General features: G+C 33.1%; 1 protein-coding gene and 2 non-coding genes across 3 annotated transcripts in view; 2 read left to right on the top strand and 1 right to left on the bottom strand.

Moving 5' to 3' along the window:
• Nucleotides 1–4856: 4856 nt before the first annotated feature.
• Trnav-aac lies at nucleotides 4857–4929 on the top strand. Its single transcript has one exon. It is a non-coding gene; the product is annotated as a tRNA-Val (tRNA).
• A 1121-nt stretch (nucleotides 4930–6050) lies between these two features.
• Nucleotides 6051–6123, top strand: Trnav-aac. The gene has a single exon. It is a non-coding gene; the product is annotated as a tRNA-Val (tRNA).
• Nucleotides 6124–9665: 3542 nt separating this feature from the next.
• LOC110453250 (glutamyl aminopeptidase-like) overlaps nucleotides 9666–23950 on the bottom strand; it is a 105273-nt gene continuing 90988 nt past the window's right edge. The window contains exons 9-23 of the mRNA XM_021502120.1: nucleotides 23652–23789; nucleotides 22700–22765; nucleotides 20649–20714; nucleotides 19817–19980; nucleotides 19145–19233; nucleotides 18286–18410; nucleotides 17629–17684; nucleotides 16973–17120; nucleotides 16016–16089; nucleotides 14882–14986; nucleotides 13763–13930; nucleotides 13139–13279; nucleotides 12089–12170; nucleotides 11706–11779; nucleotides 9666–11162 (exon numbers count right to left, since the gene is read on the bottom strand). Of these exons, the coding sequence (XP_021357795.1) occupies nucleotides 11084–11162; nucleotides 11706–11779; nucleotides 12089–12170; nucleotides 13139–13279; nucleotides 13763–13930; nucleotides 14882–14986; nucleotides 16016–16089; nucleotides 16973–17120; nucleotides 17629–17684; nucleotides 18286–18410; nucleotides 19145–19233; nucleotides 19817–19980; nucleotides 20649–20714; nucleotides 22700–22765; nucleotides 23652–23789 (1575 nt within the window). The 3' untranslated portion in view covers nucleotides 9666–11083. The remainder of the gene's footprint in view (nucleotides 11163–11705; nucleotides 11780–12088; nucleotides 12171–13138; nucleotides 13280–13762; nucleotides 13931–14881; nucleotides 14987–16015; nucleotides 16090–16972; nucleotides 17121–17628; nucleotides 17685–18285; nucleotides 18411–19144; nucleotides 19234–19816; nucleotides 19981–20648; nucleotides 20715–22699; nucleotides 22766–23651; nucleotides 23790–23950) is intronic.

Here is a 23950-nt window from a genome sequence, read left to right on the forward strand (position 1 = left end):
GAACGTTCACAGTGACATCCATTTTAAATATGACTACCTATCAAAACATAATGCAGCCAGTTTTTTGTTTTGCATTTGAATTGCGGTATACGGTTCAGAATTAAAACCTTAACTAGCCCGATAACAATCAAACATGTAGTTTAAATTTTGGCAGTGATAAGGATCTTTAATAAGGGTATCAATTACATGTGTTGTTCAATTTAAAAAAAGAATGATAATTCATTACATTCAGATATAACAAAATAATTTGGAAAAAAACCCACTTGTTAAAGAAATTGACTCCTAACGTTTTTCTTAACTTGTAAATCGGACAGTGTTGTAGATTTTCAACTTCGGTTTGTATAAACAAAGTAAAGGCATTGGGACAAGTAATTTCAAAAGTGTAGACAATACAAAATGAATAGCACATACATGATTATACTTAAATAAGCCGGATTACATCAACACGGCTTAAATACAGAAAAAGGTCAGAATGGTCACTGGAATACCAACGTCAATACATTATGAGTCAGTAATTTGGCAGACATTTGCAATTCAAAAACAGTCCATGTAATTTATTAAGAAAATGATTGAACGATAATCAAAAGTGTGTACCTCTTGGGTACTGCAAAACGTCCGTATAAAGCACTTTGATGGCAACACATGAGTAAGTCACAAAATGGCAAAACAAACTTAACTACAACATTGTCATGTGACGATTTGCGATTTCTCATTAACATAACTCGTAAAGGGCTTTGCATTGTTTGGGCCCTTTTTAGCCAACAAATTGACCAAAATTCCAAAACTTTAGTTGAACTTTTTAAAATATATATATTTTCTAATGTGGTATTCTTCTCTAAAACAACTATGAAATCAAACCAAATCAATCAAATTTTCCGGGGGAAAGGAAAGAATATTCAGTTTAATTTGTTTTGAACACATGCATAAATATAACAATACTAATGGGTAACCCGAGATAACCTAAGTGAAAATTTCAACTGATTACCATGACAACCCCAATTGAATGAACAACGAACAAATAATCATTTTGTGATAACATCGGGGAAAAAAATAAAAATGTTTTTTGAAATTTCAATGAAAAGTATAAAATTTTCATTGATTTTCGGCAAAAATCATATATAGTCCTTCTATCAGACACGTTACACATGAATCGCCTGAAAACAAATGGAAAAAGGAAAGCAAGACAAAATTAAAAAGACAAACAAAAAAAACCCAAAACATTTTAACTGTCCAAACCTATCTATATAAAACGTCCCCTATATAATTGCCTATTCATTTACGGTCTGAATATTATACAACAACAAATTAAATGTATTTAAAATAAAATTATTTGATGATTACCAATGAAGCAAATGTTTCATCACACATATATCTTATATTGAATTGTATGCTCTATTTGGTTCTTTTGTGTAAGGTAAATAAGTATCGATAAAGAAAGCGCACACATAACCAATTATACTGTTCACCTTTCTCGTTCAGATAAATTAAACACAATGTGTCTAACAAAGAATCGGTGAACGTCGAAATGCCATATTGTCTGTACAGTTGTCTTCCCGTCGTTATAAATGACACATCTACACTTTTGGTATGCGCAATAGAAGAGCCATTGTGAAAGTCAAAATAGGCTCACATTATAAACATTTTATAGATTATCCGATTGTATTAAAGACAATTACACAGAGAAGAACGTCAGTATCTCTTTCGTAGTTACACAACGTAGTTGATGCTGAATTACACTGTGTAGATAGGTTAACATATTACTAAGTAAAAGGCACTGTTCATCAACAGAGAGATATGCACAGGTATAGACTCCAAAAATCCGCCTAATGATCCTTTGTTTTTAATGGTAATTTTTCGTAAAATAGTTATCTTTGTATGATTCATATTCCTGTTAACATCCTTGTGTTTAAAACATTTATTTATTGCGCAGCCACACTAAATTAAGCCATTTCAACGACTTTCAGTATCCTACTGTCCGTCGTTACATTTTCAGCGCCGCAGCCTGAGTCCAATGCCAAAAACTATCCTGAGCAAAATAAATAAAAACGTAATGAATGACAAAAAAACATCCGGGAATTTGGTATGTATTAAGATATTCTGCCCCATGAATAACACGTGGAAGAGGGAAAACATCATTTACCCCGACTTTGTATTTATCTATAAATTGTTTGATCCTTTGTTTTTAATGGTAATTTTTCGTAAAATAGTTATCTTTGTATGATTCATATTCCTGTTAACATCCTTGTGTTTAAAACATTTATTTATTGCGCAGCCACACTAAATTAAGCCATTTCAACGACTTTCAGTATCCTACTGTCCGTCGTTACATTTTCAGCGCCGCAGCCTGAGTCCAATGCCAAAAACTATCCTGAGCAAAATAAATAAAAACGTAATGAATGACAAAAAAACATCCGGGAATTTGGTATGTATTAAGATATTCTGCCCCATGAATAACACGTGGAAGAGGGAAAACATCATTTACCCCGACTTTGTATTTATCTATAAATTGTTTTACTTAACAGTAATCATCACCAAACAGTAGAAACAAGTAATACAAATATTCGTAATTAGCAGTGACTTGGAAGCAAAGCAAAATGGTTCTCAATTAATACACAATACCTATGATATAATGAAAGTGTAACGCACTTGCCCCAACACAGCATGTCGCATAACCAATTTCAGACGGGTAAACAATTCATTTACAATAACCGATACCGATAAATGGCGTTCCTAGTTATATCTAAGAGGTTTTGTTTTGACATCGACTGTAGTGAATATATGTTATTAGTATAAATATTACCATTGATCTCCTCCTCCTTGTCCTCCCCCTCCTCCACCAGGGCCCCCTTCTCCTCCTTCTTCATACGTTTGTCGCTACCTTCTATTTAACAAATAAGTCAATACGATGGCACCGACGACTCCTACCGCTACTGCAATTACCGGTGGCGGCACCATTTCTATTTCAGTTCTATATCGCAACAGGTAAAATGTCTGTGATGGTTTTGTCAGTGAGGTATCCTGATTAAACCAGACTTCAAAGAACTTGTCTATTTTAACGTTAATACTGTTGTACACGCTTCTTAAGTATGTTACAGTTTGTCTGGTAACGCTGCAATGGTTTTTTACAATGACTGTATGCTAAATTTGGCCCCCAAAAGCCATTGGTCCTAAGCCAGTTAGTAACTGGTAAACAATTTGGTGACGCATTATAGGGTTATACCCTGGGTTTGGTATGACACAGTAGCTGTAAACACACGTAACACACGTAATAGGTGGCAACAGTCATCGTTGATTCATAGATTCAAATCACAGCCACATTTCAAGTACATGTACAGGTGGTAACAACATCTCATCTATATACAGTAATAAGAGTTCTTCGCGTTGTGTCTCAAATCTGTCAGTCAATGTCTCAAAACCGACGCTGTGGGTTTTCGTATGTTAAGTAATTTTCTCTTTTGTTTTCGATGTAATTGATACACAGTTTATTGACCAAACTTCCGTTGGCTAGGTAGCTCAGTCTGGTAAAGCAACAGTATACCAACATGTTAGTCAGGGGTTAAACAGTTGATTGGCCCGACTATTTATTTTTTACACTCAGTTATTTCATCTTTATTATTTCTCATACTCATACATGTCCTGCAAGGTATGTTATTTCTGTCCAGTAATGATTTATGAACGCTATAGTTATACGGGGAAGTTTGGTTTGTTTGTGTTTTACATCCTATTAACAGCCATGGTAATGTAAGGACGTGCCAGGTTTTGGTGGTGGAGGAAAGCTGGAGTTCCCGGAGAAAAACCACCGACCTCTGGCCAGTAACTGGCGACTGACCCACGTAGGCCTCGGACCCGCGACCCAGTGGTAGAGGGCTAGTGGTAGCAGAATGTCAGACGCCTTAACCACTTGGCCACCGAGGCCCCGTATATATACGGGAAGGACTTGTTTCCAATGCGTTGTTACAGTTTAGAGCAGGGATACCCCCAATAGAATGCGTTCGGTGGCATGGTGATATATTAAGATGCAGAAGCTAGGATAGAAAAACACGGTGCAACTGGGGGTAGCCAATGGGTAGTTACAGTTTTTGGGAATGGTACGGGGATCCTGAAACAGAAAATATCGATTGATTAGGGAATGATTTGAATAAAATGTTTTAATTTTCTTTATATCATAGTAGTTACAAATGTATGTCGAAGATACGCCATGTGCATTTTACGATATTATATTTTGCTTGTTAAATGGAATGTCGATTTTATTATTATCATATTATCGATAACTAGAATCAATATTGTAATTGTCACGTCAATTTATCATAGTCTCATTTTTAACACCGTGAATAAATAGGATCAACAGACAATCAGACCAAATCATGTTTATAAAAACGATGCTTATTCAATACAAATTAAGTCTTATTTTCAAATCGTTTAATTGGTTCTGCCGATCGTCATACATACATTTAATTTCCGTGAGATAGGTTATTGTGTTTAAAATGCGAACATTCTACTCGACGAAGTAAAATAAGTATGCAGTATATACTCTGTAAGCATTTGTGTACAAATGTATATTGATCGGTTGTATGTTTAATGCATTACAAGTAAGTTTAAAGTACGCTATCTGTACTTGGAGGAAATGCACATATGTGTACACACGAACCAGTACAGGTACGTGATGTTAGTCACCCACTTCATATCACCTAATCTCGTTTTAGTCTAAAAAAAACACGAGGTTTAGTTAGTGACACGATGCAGTCGATGGTTATAAATAGCGAAATTCTCTGTACTTTCGTTTTATATACTTACAACATTGTGTCGTTATCTATAGCATCAGCCAGGATGTGTGTGTATAGCAGATGTGTATACAAGGTTCCGTGGTGTAGTGGTTATCACGTCTGCTTAACACGCAGAAGGTCACGAGTTCGAAACTCGTCGGAACCTTGATTTTGTTTTACTTCTATTTTGTATTTTTGTTTAAATATTCAGCACAGTTAAATATGTAAGAATATCGATTGTTTTCCTATATCTTTTCACCTACAATGTAACAACCAACCTGGTCACGATCAATATAATGTTATTAAAGTGGAGATTTATTATATCGATCCAAACAGAATATACATAGTGTAATATTTGTGGAGTCATATTTTCACGCTTAAAAGAAAGGAACACATTTCATTGGTATTCAATGAAAACGAGTGTAAGATCCTTTTTATCACATAATCAAGATTTTTGCCATGTATTCGTGAAAAACGACAATTTTCCAGTGCGTAAGTCTGTGACCTAGGCGTGACGTCACAATTGAAACCAATTGAAACTTACAACCAATCACAGGGCTGATAGGTCATATTTCACTGAATAACACAGTACATTGTGTGCTAAATACTGACCAGTCACGTGATTTAATCCACTTCTGCTTACTTATTACAAATAACCTTACATCATGTGTTTCGTATACGTGAAGTAAGAAGGCGTATGTTCACACGCGCGCCAGTAAGTATACAGTCTATATATATATACTGTTTTACGGCTATTGTTTTATCAGCTTAACACATATCTACTGCAAAACGTGCTTAATGATAATGTGTTTTCATTTATCAAATCATCTCATCTGAGGGGGATACTTACAATTACGCATTAGGAAGCCATCTTCAAAAATGGATCAGTCATAAAAACGCCATCGACCCATTGCTGTTGTAAGCTAAGTTATCACAGATGTATCAGGCGTTGATATAGGAATATCATTATGATATAAATAGCTGACTGACTGACTGTTAACATTTCTCGGTTCCATTATTTGGTTAATTTGGTTAATCTTAATTGGTAGTCTGTGCAATTAATCAACGCATGTATCTCTCTTGTAATATACACTTGTGCTGCATAATTTTCACGAATAAATAGTTCAATAAATATTTTAGATGAATAAACGGCCATTGTTCAATTTTCTAGCCATCTTATCTTTTGAAAATGAGATTAGCGTATACACATATAGAATGCAAATATTGATTTTTTATAAATAGTGTAAGCTCGCTTTGTTTCTGTGTGTACAGTACATGTGTATACAAGGTTCCGTGGTGTAGTGGTTATCACGTCTGCTTAACACGCAGAAGGTCACGAGTTCGAAACTCGTCGGAACCTTGAAATTTTTTTTTAATATATTTTTTTTTCCGTTGAAATAATTTTATGTTTTCGAAATATTGATCGGAAGTAAAAATATAGATATAATAAGATCTGTGTTTTCATGATGGAATATTTTGTTCGCCTCAAAATCTTACTTACTGTCTGCCCCGTGTCTGTCCAAATTGATAACAAACTAAATGAATTCTATTGTTTTTAAAGCAACTTCTTGTCAGATAACTAGATCACCGGCTACTTTAAAATGCATGTACAAGCCTAGGTTGACTATGTCGACCTATAAATAAATTGCGTAAAAATATGTACCCGAAGTAATTCTATCGTTCTAAGAATTATGTTGACCTGCTATGATACAGTTACATCGACCGATTTTAAAAATTGTATTGACTTTCTTTGATAGCTACTCGTTCGTGCACTAGTCACGAAACAAATTCATTACAGTGTCTTCAATTGTCAAATATTAAAGAGTTATGCAATCTTGGAAAGTATCTGATAGCGGCAAATAAGCGCCGATCAGATATATGACAGTTTGTTGATGTGTGTTGTTCATTCTCCTGTGACCAATGTAGCCTTTTGTACATACAATGTACGTAAATATCCTGTATATTATATGTTAACACTGATAAGTCGTAAAACTTATAGTCAATAAAGAATTTGAACTTGAATAGTTCCGTCCAGAGTAGTGTTTTGCGTGTTGACACTTGTTTCAATATCCTGGCATACATGTAAAAAGGAAATTAAATCCAAACGTTAGGTTTTATTTTGTTTATTGTTGATTACGTAGATAAATGATACAACAAATAAAAAGTACAAAACTGTTCATAATATGATAATTGTTTACATTTATATATTACATATACTTGATATAAACAAAATATACAAATAATGTATCACTGTACAAAAAAATGTGACGAACACAAATCAATATCTACTTAAAAATAATAGTCAGAGTCATAATATTAAAGTCACAAAATACAACAATGTGGGATGTACGCATCCCGAAAGTGTGTTCCGAATGTGGTACGTGAATACTACATACGTACAGGTGGGATATTTCATTCTCGAGTCGTCCGAACGTAAATCTCATTTTATATCTATTTAAATCTCAAAATGAGATTATGATGTGTGCAAATGTTTAAATTGTCAATCATATTGTGTTCACTGTATTCATAATACTGTTTAGTTGTTACATTTCGCGGGGTTCAAATTTCACGATTTTTTGTCCAGAATCTATTCGCGGGGTTTCATTTCGCGAATCACAAGCTCTGTCTTTTTCGGAACACCTCGCAAATAGTTCCGAGTGTTTGTTACTGCAAGCAACGAGCAGTAACGTAGCTTAAACAGTGTGTGTATCCTAGGTTTATAAAACGCATCGAAGTGAAGAGTTACGTGTGACATATGGATGTAAAAGCGACGATCAAAAAAATATTCACGAGGGTTTTAATTCCGCTAATTTTAACGCATTCGCGAAATTCGCGAAATAAAAACCCTCGTGAATATAAGCAACTATACAGTAGTTAATAAGATAATGAAAACGTCGCTGACTTTCGAATAGTCAATAAAGTCTTAGTTTAGGAAATGCTTTTTAGGGCTTTGCGTAGATTGACTTAACCGACACATCTTTCTTAACTTCAAACCCCTACGCAAATGTTAACTATGTATAAAATGTTTAAAAAGAACTTTTTATGTGCACTGGGGTATTTTCTGAACAAAAATAACATGTTTAAGCATTCATAATGAACAAATGAACAGATAAATGGAAAATGCATTGAATAACACAATGAGCTTCTAAAGTTGAAATTAGCCGCATGGAGTCATTATCTCACAGCCCAAAACATTTATGACTCGAAAGATTAAATGTGATCGCTTAAAATATGATTATATATGACGACAAACCTTTGTTTTATCTTGCAGTAGCGCAATCAAGGAATAAAGTGTTTTTTGGTGAAATATAAATTGTTTTTAATCTTGTCGATATAAAACAAAGAAACAAATCGGCAAAAGTTTTCTGAGCAACATGTAAAAATGCAACGGGAACGGGGCCAGACCTGGTTTCTTACACTGGATTTTCGATCCTTATATACCGCCGCTCTAAACAAACGGAACCATCTGATCCATGGTAAGGACACGACCCAGACGCGCTACATTTATATTCAAAATAAAATAAAGGGGACACCATGCACTCTGTACACTCAACACTTAACCTACAGTTCTTTGGTATTGGTCAGCTAGGAAAAATCAGTCCTTCGCCAAGCTGCTTAGGTATCTGGCCTCAAACCACAGTTACTTTCACTTTCTGTTTCTTGTTCTATGATTTCGCTGGAGATCTGATCTTTACATGTTTCTTTCAACGGTCCAAGACACATTTGTGGTAAACTGGAAAACTATTTTGACCTGTATAATCTTTATAACCGTATAACCCTTTGTACTATTATATGACCATGAAGACCATGTCCAGAGGCCGAACAACATACCATGTTTTTTGCACCAACATAAGTTTCACACAATCTTATCAGCCCCTTTAATTAAAAGGAATAGGCTTATATTTCAATTTTGGTTTAACATATAGTTTCATTTAATTCATATGGAAGAACTGAAAGTTTATCTAATAACAAGTCGAAACTTCAGAAATGCTTTGCATTCATCTACAACGAGTCTGAAGCATTGTCTGTGGTCTGAGACCATATGTGGCCTGACTTGACCGTAGTCTTGTGGCCTCGGTCAGATCAAGCCACACTGGTCTTCATTCAAAATGTTGGCCTCTGCAAATACAGTTAGGCTGTATTACGAATGACCACCTGACAGAAATTAAAGACTTTAATAACACAACGATCTACACATTTGTTTTGAGATATCGGAATACAAATCACATGATATACACTCAATAATTACAATCGTCAGCATTACATTACAGTACCTGCTGTGTGAGTATGTACACCATTATACATCATACTATATGCAGTCTATTAGTAAAACCTCGTTATACTGCCACCGTTGGACTTAAAAAAAAGAATTGGTGTTATAAAGGGATTGGCGATAAATTGAGGGAAATGTACAAAGGAATTCTTGAGAGTAAGAAAGAACAAAACTGTCAAAAGGACCTTGCAATGTGTTGGCTGTACGCGTGATGGCAGATAGAACGAATGGCATTATATCCAGGTTTTACTGTACCACAGTAACATTAAATATTATTTATCAAGTTTATCACGACACATTATACATATACTGAGAAGGTATACAAATGACCTGCATTATCATGTGTACAATAAAATAATTAATTATGGTCAACGCTAATAATTATACATTTAGTTCATAAACAATACATGTATATTTACAATTGTATTACAGATCAAACTTCTTCGGTAATTATAAATACAACAATCGTAAACTCATCTGGAGAATAACATAAAAACTAAAAGTGAATAACAAAACGATCTGCAGTTCTAACTTGGAAGTATTGTAAGCTTGTTAATTTCAAGGACTGTTATTAGTTGGATCAATACACTGTACACGTGACCAGTTCTAAAATAAATGTGTTTTTCGAATTTTTTATTTTTAATGTTCCCTTGCCTATTGTACTTGAAATGCGTATTTTATGTTTGATTACCTGTTTACACACAACTTTATTGTATTGGTCAGTACGATCGTTCGACTTAGGCGAGTTGTTCGAACCTGCATGTTAGACTGCAGAAAGTGTAACATTCAAACAATGTAATAACAAATCGTTATTGTTCTTCTTAATAGAATTGACGAAGTATTGACTTAAACAGTTATGCACTTCCATGATGATACATATAACGTGATATTAACTTGTAAGAGCGATATAGACTTCGGTTTCGCCTTGATCAATATAACATATGTGTCGAGCATACTGTACACTAGAACACAGGGAAGGATGTGCAAAAAAACCAACCTTTTCGTGTAACATACTAAATAACGGTGAAGTGAACGCGCAGACAGACTAGACAACGAGAGAGAATGTAAAAACAATACCTTCTTGTATCAGACAACGGAAAGACAACGCAGAAGGAAGCGAACACAGTATCCAATATTATCCTTGAAACTCCATTTGATACGGTCAATTTATTATTAATTTAAAATTTATTATAATTTAAAATTTATTAAAATTTAGGTTTTTGTCATGACAAAATCAAAGGCTCTGTACTAACCACATTGTGATAGCTACAAGTATATTAGTTTGATCTTTTGTTGAAATTCAGATTAATCGGGCGGCACAGTAACGGTTAATTTAACCGGAGTTGCTATCGGGTGTAGTTCTTCTGATTTATCCAAAGAACAGGGCATGTTATTTTTTGCCTTAAACCAATCAAATAGCAAACGATATGCCCTTGAGAACGTGAGTGAGCGTAACCCCTTGGAATATATCGGATGATCTAAATAATGCATTAAGAAAGCATAAGGGAGCTATATGGCAAACTGCACTGAACAACGGTTTTAAAGAAACATAAACATTATATCAATGTATATAGTTGGAAATACACTGATGTTTTCGACATAAATCACAAATTGACATGCTAATTATAGTGATTTAACATTAGAGTACAGAACAAGGAAAATATTGCTTTTAAGGTTTTTTCCTTTTGTCAATAAAATAAAAAATGAATCATTTAAAACAAATGTTTACAAGGAAATTACTTCACACGTGAAAAATCAAAACATTTCTGGTCATCTGTAACCATGGTTAGGGCTAATGTTTACCAATGTATACCAAGTACATTGTATTTTCCACAATTATTGTACCATAAATAATATATCAACTTTATATTTATATCAACAATATACATATACTTTAATTCAATAACATGTGAATTTACAACGATTTGTATGAATTACATTCAATAAACAAAATATACATCATGATGTTATATACATGTTTCTTTTTGTAATAATCATTAATTAATAAAAATAAATATAAATGTGTAATATATAATTTTCGAGTTATTTATAGCATTCCAACCACGTGAAGTCGCAGCCAATCAGATATCGTCTGGTAATTTGCTTTCATCCATTTAATGTTTCCTCTGAAATACATTAATGACATTACTTATTTATTAATTAATAACAATATATTGAATGTTTTCTATTTCAATTACAAAAAAAAATATGTTGCTGGAAATTTGTGTCTGAGTTATCGCCCTTCCATAATACAAAATGCAACTTAGATTTTAATATTTTCAATTTCTATACCTTTTATTCCCAATAATCATTAATAAAGTGAAAAAAAATAATTTCATAACGTTAAACTTTTCAGGAATTGCGACACATTTTTTTCAATTAAGGATGCATATATCAATTGCTGAATTAAGCAATTAGTGTAACCTGTATGTAAGTCTATTCCGTCTTTGCGTATTGCAGAGTTATCTTCTCTTGAGAGCAAGTATTGATTGTTACGTCATTGGTTTGTGTGAGAAAAATACGTCGTTTTCTCAAAAATTGATGACGTTACTCTCAAAAACAAATGACGTAACAATCAATACCTGCTCTCAAGAGAAGATAACTCTGCAATATGCAAAGACGGAATTACCAAACTGAGGTATTATCAATTATGTTATAGTGTACGTTACCGTATCAATTCCAAGGAATTCCTTGTTTCTCTAAAAGCTATTGCCGGCATCTTTGAGCTGAACAACGTTTCTAGCTGAAATTTAGATTTGAAATTATAAAATCAAAATATAAAATTCAGCAATTTCGTTTACAGGTTCATGGATCTTAATAAGTAAAGTGTGTATGTGTGACGTTACGTAGCCTGTCCCATTCATCAGACAAATGACCAGTACAAATTAAGCACGCCTATCTGTCAAATGAACGACCGTCTTCTTTTTAACAATATGCGATATACTCTAAATTGGTTAGATTATCACAATAATAATCAAAAATTCATATAGTGGAATATTACAGCTAAATCCGCATTACTTTTTTTTATATTCGAAAATGTCAAAACCTGTACCTGGTCAAGCTCAAATTCTGTGTTTACAAATTGAGTAACCTCTGCTATTGTTTCTCTTAGAAGAAACCCGTCCGCTCCAAACCTAAAATTAATAATAAATAAACTAAGTAATGTAGTTAAAAGCAAAGGAAGGAAGTCAGTACTGTTGAAAAAGTAACAAATAAAACAATGATAAATGCAGTTATGTCCTGTATTTGAATGAAATTATCGATATTTTGTTTTGAATACAGAAAAAAATGTAAGTATCTTACAACAATTATGATAACTTATTTGCAGTTTTGTGTATCACTCCTTATGCCACTCATTGAAGTGAGCAGGTGACTATATATGGTAAAAAAGCATACGTTTAGACGTCCGGTTATAGATTTGAGCCCCGTTTGTCTTAATGGCAAACAAGTGACCAGAACGTTTACATTGTTTGGGCCATTTATTATTTTAGTAACGAATTTTGTTTTCTTTTCGTAATAGTATTTTTATCAATAAAACACGTTGGTGACAGTACATGTCATATGACCCAAATACGTCACATGACAGGTCTGAAGTGTGAAATTGCATAACATTTATGGAACATGTCACATCGCCTTGGCAGTGTTTTGTATTTTTGTCATTATACTATAAATGGCATATGATCCAAATACGTCACATGACAGGTCATTTGCTATTTCAGGAGGTCAATTATAAACTTCAAGACATGATATATTACTTATATTGTGACTTGATATTGTATTTATAGTACATTATGATATATAACTTGAGTTATAACATGATATTGTATTTATAGTACATTATGATATATAACTTAAATTATAACATGATATTGTATTTATAGTACGTTATGATATATAACTTAAATTATAACATGATATTGTATTTCTAGTGCATTATGATAATGTATATATATACATGTAACTTAACTTATAACATGATATTATATTTCTAGTACATTATGATATATTAATTAAATTATAACATGATATTGTATTTCTAGTACATTATGATAATGTATACAAAAATTAAAAAAAAAAAAAAATCAAGACAATGTGGACTCACTGTTCATTGAGCTGTTCCCATTTGTTCATGAGGAGGTGAAGCGCGATCATACGTCCTAGTGGGTTCTTAGCAAAGTAGCTGACAACCAATCGGACGTCCTGCCTTTTAATTTTTGTCTCGTCGAAAATCCAATTTGCATATCTGAAAAACAATACAAAGACAATAGAAAGTATATTGCAAAATTATAATATGCATGATATTGACACCCTAAGATAGTGTCAATATTAGAATAATATCAGCGCCAAGTTCGGGACGAACCAACATCAAAAGTCAAGAAGGAACTTACAAATATGACATCATCTTTGAAATCCATGTTCTCCTTCATGAATATCTATAGACATATATCTTCCCTTCACCCATGACTATCATGACAAAATTAAAGATATGCGCTGTCCTATTTCATTTTTTGAAGATTACAGAGGAGTTAGATTCGACTTGAAAGCCAACCATTTTACCGTTATCCTGCAGCGCGTCAACGGACATCAAACGAACACAATTGTCTACTTATATATTTGCGCGTACAGGGCATTTGATTTGTCATTACATATTCAAAGGACGAAGAAAAACATATGTGTATCAAGAGATGAACATTAGAGTTACGACGACAAAATATCATAACCTTACCTCCATAGCAACCATGGTTTTTGTGTCTGCGCAAGCGCCTCCATAAGCATTTCCCGTTCCGCTGCGACGTTCGAGGCCTGTGAGCGATTCCACACGTAATCCCATTCCTCTACACTTCCCTCCCTTACACCCACCGAGTAGATCGTCAACGAGAAATGTGACGGGGGTCTGAAGAGAATCATGCATAAAATCAAATTCTGCTCACTAGATTGTACTTCCCAATTGTTTGAAGATAAAGGAGGTTTGAGGTAAGTTTTATGCCATATTTCTACATCCGAATAATTAAATGTAGTCTTAAATATCTTGTACGTAATTCTTTGAAATTGAAAATGTTAGAGTAAGTGCTTCTCATATATATTATGCTATTGATAAGTTTAACGTCTCATTTATTTCTGTAACACTAGAAACATTTTCATTCACGTTCAACGGTGCGTCCTAGGGGTTGTTTTGTTAAATACTTAGGTGTTGCATTATATCATTGTATATCTTTAGAATGAATATGTAAATTTGTGGATAGCACCTCTGTTCATGGCGTCGGATTTCTATATATAAAGACGATGCAAACACGCACATTTCAAACTTTCTGATTGGGTATTGTATTCATGTATTTTTGTTTTCTATATTCTTATTGGTAAAATCCGAGAAAAAATTGTTTTTCACAAGTCAGGAAAAATATGGTAGTTCTAACTGCAGTAAAAACCTCATTATGAAGCAGTCTTATTTAATAATGATACTCCGGCAGGTACGCCCACTTCTCTGCATCCCTGGAATATGTCATAGCAAAATTGAAGGTTCAGTGTGCCGCACCTTGTTTATGAGGCAAGAAGATTAGTTCGATCCTTTGAGGTACACCAAAAAAATCTCGCCGTCATGTAACGGTAAAAATTGACAGGCTTTGAAGTCGGGCGTTTCTTCTTTGTAACTTCAAAGGACAGGTATCAGCTTCGCGATTGGTCAGTTTTTAAAGACCAATCAAACAGCTATCTTCGTGCCTTCAATTTTGCTATGACCTATTCCAGGGGTGCAGAAAACGTACGTGAGCGTGACCCCTTGATATCGAGGATGATCCTGATATTCAAATGTAAACATATCAGTTACGTGTTAACTAGTTCTACTCACTGGACGTTATCTTCTTTCCACTGGCGAAACTTTTCCTTCGCGTAGTCTATAGCCTTGGTCACTCCTACGTCACACGCTGTGGTAAGTATGACCTCTCGGAGGTATCTAAAAGGCAAACACAACTATAGTTCACGTTCAAACATCACAAGTCAGTTTCATAATTCAAAGTTTTACTTCAGTTAGTATCTTGATTGACATTTTTACTTTAGTCGGTTTCATAATCCAAACTTTTACTTCATTCAGTTGCATAATTCAAACTTTTGCTTTATATAGTTTTATGATTCAACCTTTTACTTTAGTCATTTTCACGATTCAATCTTTTACTTCAGTATTAAGTTTCACATTATAAACTTTTACTTGAATCATTTTCATGATTGGATTTTTTAGTGGATTATTTATGAGCTTCATTAGTTCCTCAATTCTATATACATTTTCGGTGCAGTTTAATTTTTGCCTTTTCGCCCTCCGTGATAAACAATATTATATACATAGTAATGAAATCAACACGGGGCGAAAACTGATTTCATGAGCGAAAGGCGAAAGTTTGACTGGGTGAAAATTCGTGGTATACAGTAATACTTTACATGTTTGTTATTTATTTTTGTGTATAATAAAATTATTCGTTCATAAAACGTGATGCATTTTGTAAGTGGCCACATTGTGATAAGTTTAGTTTAAACATATTTATTGCCAAAATTAGACAAGGGATTAGGCACAAGTTATAACAACTTATCAACGCCTTCTCCCAATATACATTTGACATGACATTACAATAATGACAATAAATATATACAATTGTTATTACAATTTGAACTCAAAATCTCTTGCTGGATTTAATAAAGTTTTGCACAGATCTAAAAATGTTTGAGTTAAGGTCCACGGAAAATTGTGAATTGCCAAACAAAAGAATTTCTAAATTTAACGCAACATTGTGATATCAGCTTACATGCAGTACAAGTATTTAAATGATTTTTCCATCTGATATCATAGTTATGTTGTTTACGACTTATTTTCCGCCTAAATGTAAATAAAAATGCAGTTGAAATTATTCATTTCCAGAAGAAAAAATATTCCAAAGCGCATTTTCCTTTCAAAACAGCGTCTAGGTTATTATATTTCAAATATATCACTAACTTTTCAGGTAATATTCCACCAGGTGAAGTCCCAACTTTGTCAAATACTGGAGCTACAAGGTCGTGCAGGTATTGCTATAAATAGAAACAAAAAACATCCCAATTAATTCACTCAAGTCATAGCAGGTTCCATTAAATACATTGAAGATCTCACATGAGTTTAAATATCATATATGAATTTTGAAATTTATTAATGGATCCCTGTTTCAATTTAAGCATAACACTAGATATTCAAGTGCTATTTTTTGTATATGCAGTTACTGTCTCTTAGTTTCGATGTAGATATAGATGTAACTTTAACGCGATTGGGCAAAAGGAGTTAGCTGAATAGGTTAAAACGACATAATTTCAATATGAGGTACATGGTTCAAACTCCAACTTTGCACACAGAATGGTTTCAGTGAGAACATTTTTGTCGATTATGTTTTGTTTATTCTATGAAATAACTTTTCATCAAAGTACCAAAATGTTTTTCACCGAATAAAAGGTAGGTGAATGATGAAGAGTTAAATCTGGTGTACATATGTCATTGGTTTTATAATGCAGAATATGTTACATGCAGACAGCCCTGAATAATGACGGTGTTTATGTGACTCGGTAAAATATCATTTCATTTGGAGACCTTAAGAGTAAAATATTAAGTATGCTTTTTTGTTATGATATATATTTTGAAGAGCACGTATTTATGACGAAAGACAAAAGAAGAAAGAACTACACACACGTATTATTAAAATATATACATTTTTCAAACACGGTCGCTGCAGACGACCTAGTAATTCTGTAAAGTATAGTTTAACAGTCAAACAGATATTGCAAAATCAACTTTCTACATTTCAAAAAGAAACGTAAATTGCATATATCCCTTGTGCAATCAGATATGGTTTAAAATATATTGCATTCAGACAAGATAAATATACATCGCGATATCAATGTAATATTATTAAATGTTCATAGTTACCCTTAAGAGTATGTACGCGCCCTGTTTCGACAGCATGCCTTTGATGAACCTGATGGATTCCAGCATAGCTTCCCACGGGACGTATCGCGCTTCCTGATTCAAATATGTCGTCATATTCAACGCAACGTCATAATCCAGCAGCTTTGCCCTAGCAACATAAGTATTGATACATATCATATATAAATTATATGACAATATATGCAATATACAAGTGTTTATGTATCACATTTAATTACCTTCTTCGGGGACGTAGTACAAGAAATCGAACTATTTGTCAATGCTCCGGCTAACGCCAATGCCATGGAGTGGTATTAATATTGGATATCAAATATTTATATTTAAAAAAAATACTTTATAACAACGAATAGTTAAAGAAGTCAAAATCAAATGTGACCAGTTTTGAACATTTTTACGTCTACAAATGCTATTTTATAAAGTCATGCTTAAAAGTTAAAATGTTTCGTAAACATATTGAACTGAAAAATTGATATTTTAGTTATAAATAGTCATGATTTACTTAATTTTGTAACACATAGTTGTCTTAGTTAGTCATCTATATTTATCTTAGTTATTCATAGTTAGCTTTTAGCAAGAGTACACAATGATTTGTCAAAAAAGTTCTGTCTAGGAAATAAAACAACACTTTTTAGTTATACCTTGCTAAGTTGAAGGCATCGCCGATAAGTCCTGCTCTGTTTGCTTCAGGAAAAACCTACATAAAAGTAATATTTTGTTAGTAAAACAAATATGAAAATAAACACAAGAAGACAATATAGGGCAAACTCATCTTCAAATCATAGAAATAGCAATTAACAAACTTGTTAATTCCTTTGAATTGTATTGTACAAAAGTAACTACTTACAGATTTTCATATGGAAAGGGGAGTAACTCTGTTTAACTCAGAGTCACATTTTATATGTTCCTACACCATCGGCGACAAATGAACTTTTTTTTGTACATGAATTAAATAACAGTCTATTTTAAATAACTGAATATCTCGTGTACGTTTTACAAACTTTGCCTTAAGGTGTTATTCCCGAATGCATTTTTTTTGCAATATGAAGAGGCATTTCATTTTTTAATGCAATTGTTAACAGAACTAAAATTTGCCAAAGTATTAAATGAAAAAAATATATTCTAAATATTAATACAAAAATAACCCTTCACGAAAATAAAGTGACTTACCGTATTAACTTCGAATTGCAAAGAAACTCCAAAACAACTTAAAATTTGACACTATATTATGCACATTTGATTGATTTGCAAAACCCTCCAAACTAAAGTCAACAAAAGAAAGGGAGGGAATCAATTACCGTGTGATCCTCGTTTAATTGTTCCGCTAGAGCGCGCCACATGCTGAGTTCATAATTTACTCGATAAAACCCGATATAATCCACGTTCCCTAGAATCCAATGGTTTTCTCCTTTCGGTATCTTCGCTGTTGAAATGAAATAGTTGACAATAATACCATATATGGCATATATGGTATTCAAAATGGGAAAATCATTAATAATTTAATAGAAAAGACAAAAATAACGAAACAAAAATGTACTCATACGGTTAAACCTCATTACGATGTCACTTATATTTCCCAAACGCAAATATATTTCAATAAACATTTCCTTTTGATACCAATTCCTTATAACGTCATGATCAATTTAGGTTTATCTTCAAACTTTAAAAAAAAAGCGAAGAAAAACATCATGGCAGATTATTATCGATGAATCATTTTCTATCAAATTTGTTGCGAATCTCAAAAATGTCAAAGGCCATGTATATGAGAGTAATCTTGAAATTTAAAACATAAACTTGTCAATAACAACATATATTTTCATTTTCTATTCATCCTTCCATTGTAATGCATCACGAAGGCAAATGTTGTTTTGAGACTATAACAACATTTGCTTTTGTAACGTCATCAATCTCTATTGTGACGTCATCAATTTCATTGTTGTCAGCACTTGATGTGCTAGTCCAAAACTGTTCGAATTGATAAAATAAAGCATAACCATTCTATCAAAATGTAAATATAAATAATAAATATTTTAGCAACTATTGTTTTGATCCTATTATATATATATAGGACCATAACAACATTTGCTAACACATTCATTGCTTAATTGACATTCAAAATACAGAAACAAATGTCATTTCTTATATCAGTATACGTACCTGAATTCATGCTTAACCACACCAACTTCCGGTTACTTATGTTAGGCTCTGCCTCGGTGATGTACGTAAATGGAATGTGCCACTTGTAGCTACAACGTAAAATAGTTATCATTATTGTTTTAATTATTAATCCCTGAAGATATTTTAGCTTTCGAACTTTAAGGAAACAGATACAAATGTATGTAACTTTCTCAGCGTATATAAAGTACTGAATTTGACTAAACACTACTGTTCTCAAACGCTGCGTTGGAAGTCTACCGTCGTCGTATAAATTTAAATAAATTATCAAAAATGTGGTTTTATTGTTAAAATAAAATCTTTATATCGATTACAATTTGTTATTCCTCATTTACATACATTCAAACTCGTATCGTTTAAGTACGTAATGATAATGACGAATTTAATCGATTTCATTATTTTGTCACTTTTTAATCAGTTGTTGCCTGCCTACCTGTAGTATAAATAAAGTACAAAAGTGTAAAAAGGTTGCCGCAAATCTTATCCCTGATATAATCTCGCCAAAAAATGTTGTCCTTACAATAGTGTTCGTAAAAAATACCGAAAAAGGTAATCATAACATAAGTTCTCCCCCAGGTTCTCGACACTTTCGGCAATATTCATACATAACGGGAAACAAGAAGGATCCCCCTTCTGGGGCCTCTGGAATCTCACTCGTATGGACTTGGATCACCCATGCTGGAGTTGCCATCAAGAAGAAAACGATCTTGATCAAGAATGTAGTGATCTCCTTCAGATCGGAGGGTCACCACGGGATATCCCATCTGTCGCGTCCAGGTGTCCATGATTTCCTCTATCACAAATTTGTTCCCAACGGCCTGTTGAACGGGAATAAATAGCAGCATGTTGTCAAAATACCGTATACAACATCAAAGCAGAGAGTTATTTCCCTTCTTTCGTCAGGAAATTAATACTCGCGTAGTGTAGAAATCGCGGAGTGGAGATCATTTAAATTTTAACTCATTAAAACATTTAGACCTGTTATTGTGCTTTCATTCTCATTGTTATCCTTTATTATTTGTTAATACACCTAGAAATACCTATGTGGTATTGTGAAATAAATAGGGGCCCAATAAATACGCTGTGTTACTATATTCCGGGAAATGTTTGCGGCTGTTTATTTTTCACACTTTTCGCCCTGAGTAATGTGGGCGAATTTATCATTATCGGGAACATTTGTAAACACTATAATATACCTATTTATTAAATGTGATTGGCAAATCTAATATGGGGAGAGAATTGATTTAACCGATGAAGGGCGAAAATTAGAAACGGCGAAAAATTCCTGGCACACAGTAATTCGCAACGTTTTACAAAAATGTACCAATACTCCGTATACCGTAAGCATAATAAATGTAAGAGTCTTAAGAATTTACCGCCCATGTAAAATACAAATATGATTATGATAGCCGTTATTTATATATAAAAAAAAACAATCTTTGTGAATTAAGGTAGAGTTTTCTGGTAAGGAAAATATGTCACTCACCTCAGAAAAGGTATGCCATAACTGTTGCATGACGGCGTTCTGAAACTTGTACCTTGTTACATACACCTGGTTAATAAAAAAAGAACAAGTTAATACAGTATAAACTGGTACCTTGTTATGTACACCTGTTTAATACAAACATGACAAGTCGTAAACAGTATAAACTGGTCCCTTGTTATATACACCTGGTTAATACAAAAAGAACAAGTTAATACAGTATAAACTGGTACCTTGTTATATACACCTGTTTAATACAAAAATGACAAGTCGTAAACAGTATAAACTGGTACCTTGTTATATACACCTGTTTAATACAAAAATGACAAGTCAATACAGTATAAACTGGTGCCTTGATATATACACCTGATTAATACAAAAATGACAAGTCAATACAGTATAAACTAGTACCTTGTTATATACACCTGGTTAATACAAAAATGACAAGTTAAAACAGTATAAACTAGTACCTTGTTATATACACCTGGTTAAGACAAAAAGAACAAGGCAATACAGTATAAACTGGTACCTTGTTATATACATCTGGTTAATACAAAAAAATGACAAGTCAATACAGTATAAACTGGTACCTTGTTATATACACCTGGTTAAGACAAAAAGAACAAGGCAATACAGTATAAACTGATACCTTGTTATATACATCTGGTTAATACAAAAATAACAAGTTAAAACAGTATAAACTGGTACCTTGTTATATACATCTGGTTAATACAAACATGACAAGGCAATACAGTATAAACTGGTACCTTGTTATATTCCTGGTTAAGACAAAATTGACAAGGCAATACAGTATATTATGATAGTTTCGCTGCGTATACTTATAAGATCCAAAACAAGAACTGCGAAAAATCTTATTTTATCTTGTGAAGGTTCATATGTTAATTTGATTATCTCCCTTTGGAGTTTATTTCATTCTTCTATACATTATGGGTATTCATATTTACTATGGCATTTTCAATTTAGGTTTTACCACAGGTACATCGCTACCAATAGATCGTAAAATAGACCATAGAAATAAACGGTACTGTTGCATAGTATTGTCTACATGGTAGAGTATACCAATTAACTATTTATTTCCATAGACGCAGAAGTGAATTATCATAATGCCCTAACTATGCAATAATGGAAAAATAACCACTCGCGATGTTTGAAATGAAGAAAAAATTATGGGAAGATAACTCTGTTCTGCAAATATTATTTTAAATACAGAATACGGTGTTACAGTAAGATGTTTAATGGTTAAAAGCGATAATAAATAAAAACCGTAAATTGCTACAGAAGCTGTTAAGTATAATTTTACTGGCGTTATGAATTCAACATTAAAAAAATGACTTATGTTTTCAAAAAGGTTTTAATTCCAATCATTTCCAAAACCTGAAAATTTGAACATACACTGTTGTTACCTCGTAGATTAATATCCCCGCGCAAAATTTATAAAGAAAACCCTGCGAAACTAAATAAAATACCTGGAGAAATAGTGAGGTAGATTAAAACCATTTTGAGTGATTTGGCTATGACGTGCTGTAGGACCCATACAACTAAATCAGCCAATCAGCAAGTGTTTCATATAATTGTAATCTTTACCTAAAATTGTTCCGGGTTAATACAGTGCCTCCGAGTAATTGAAATAGGTAATTGTTGACATATTAAACAATGAATGAAATCTACAGATATTGAACTTTAGATAAACGTATAGCTTTAGCTAATTTAATATGTGATGGCGGATTGATATTCGGTCGAATTACAGGAGGGTGTTCCCGTCTCACTTCACCGTTTTGGCTTGCAAATTTCTAGTTGTCAAAAACAGACGCCTGTACCGCTTTTATATGCCTCTAAACCCGCCGTAAATGACTTTGAAGCCTTTTTCAGGTATGCATCTTTGAATCTAGACAGTTATCACTAGTGTTGAACTTCAAATATTAACGTTATTTGCTCGAAAGCTTAGTAATAACATACAGTAATTTATTCAGTTGTGTGAGTCCTGAACCAAATTGATAGCTCTATATATTCCGGAAGTGACGTGCTTTACATACCTGTAAGCCTGTTCTGAAGTCCTCCCAGCCAACAAAACCAAGCAACATTCTCAGGACGGCCATTCCCTAAAAAATCAAAAAATCAATATTTCTAGGCATTCTAAGTCATGAAATTAACTTCGGTTGTTACCGTAAGTATTCGGATGAGGACGTGTCCGGTTAATGTCACGTGGTGTAAGGTATATATATATATATATATATATATAGGGAGCAACACATTCAAATGCAATTGTTTGTAGACCTATGTTGGCAAATGGGGGTAGGTAGCAGTGGTTAGGTTTGGTTTGTATTTGGTTGTGGTTTGTTATAAATGAATGAGCAACGAGCTATACCCCATTTATGTCTTGTTATCATTTGAATTTAATTGATTTATATTCGGACGAATAAAATGAGGGAGAACATAATTGTTGTAACGAATAATAACAGAAAGCCCTGCTCAAATAAGTAAAGGTAGTATCAAATGCTAGTTTGTGTTTATAAACCAAAGACTTATAAAGAAGTATATTGGTTATGTGTTATTTGTTCTATGTTAACATTTGCTCTGCATCCTCCCATTCAAATGCATTGCGGAGGCAAATGTTGTTATGAGATTATAGCAACATTTGCTAATGTAACGTCGTCAATGTTTATTGTGACGTCATCAATTTAATTTTGATTTGCTGTTCAAAATCTGTTCGAAATAAGAAAAAGCATAACTACCCTATCAAAATGTAAATATAAATAATGGATATTTTAGCAACTATTGCTATGGTCCTATACACATTTCTATTACAGACAAATTTACATAAAGTTCTCATCAATAGTAATGTGTTATAGGGCCATAACAACATTTGCTAAAACATTTACTGCTTAAATGAACCTCATTTGGTTTAATTTATTAGTTGGGTCTTGGAATGGATTAAAGTTAGACACATCAAATTATGAAAATTCATAAATCTTCTGCTACATTTACCTTACTATACGAAATGGCATCAAACGATTGTGCAATGTCATCTGGTGTAAGAATGGGAGTTGAAACCGGATGTGACGTAGTAAGCGCATCCCGAACCATGACAGGAAATACTTCCTTCACGACAACGTGAAGAGTAAACTGTAATGAAACAAATTATTTCAATAAAGTCTGATGTTTGAATGTCGTACTGTTATTCAAGGCAATAAATACAAAATATGTTTTTGCAAACTGGTCGTTATCTCATTAGAACGAAACACGAACCAACAAATGCTTTTGTTGAGCCTTTGAGTACGAATTAA

The sequence above is a fragment of the Mizuhopecten yessoensis genome, unplaced genomic scaffold, assembly GCF_002113885.1.
Source record: "Mizuhopecten yessoensis strain PY_sf001 unplaced genomic scaffold, ASM211388v2 scaffold7205, whole genome shotgun sequence".
NCBI lineage: Eukaryota > Metazoa > Mollusca > Bivalvia > Pectinida > Pectinidae > Mizuhopecten > Mizuhopecten yessoensis.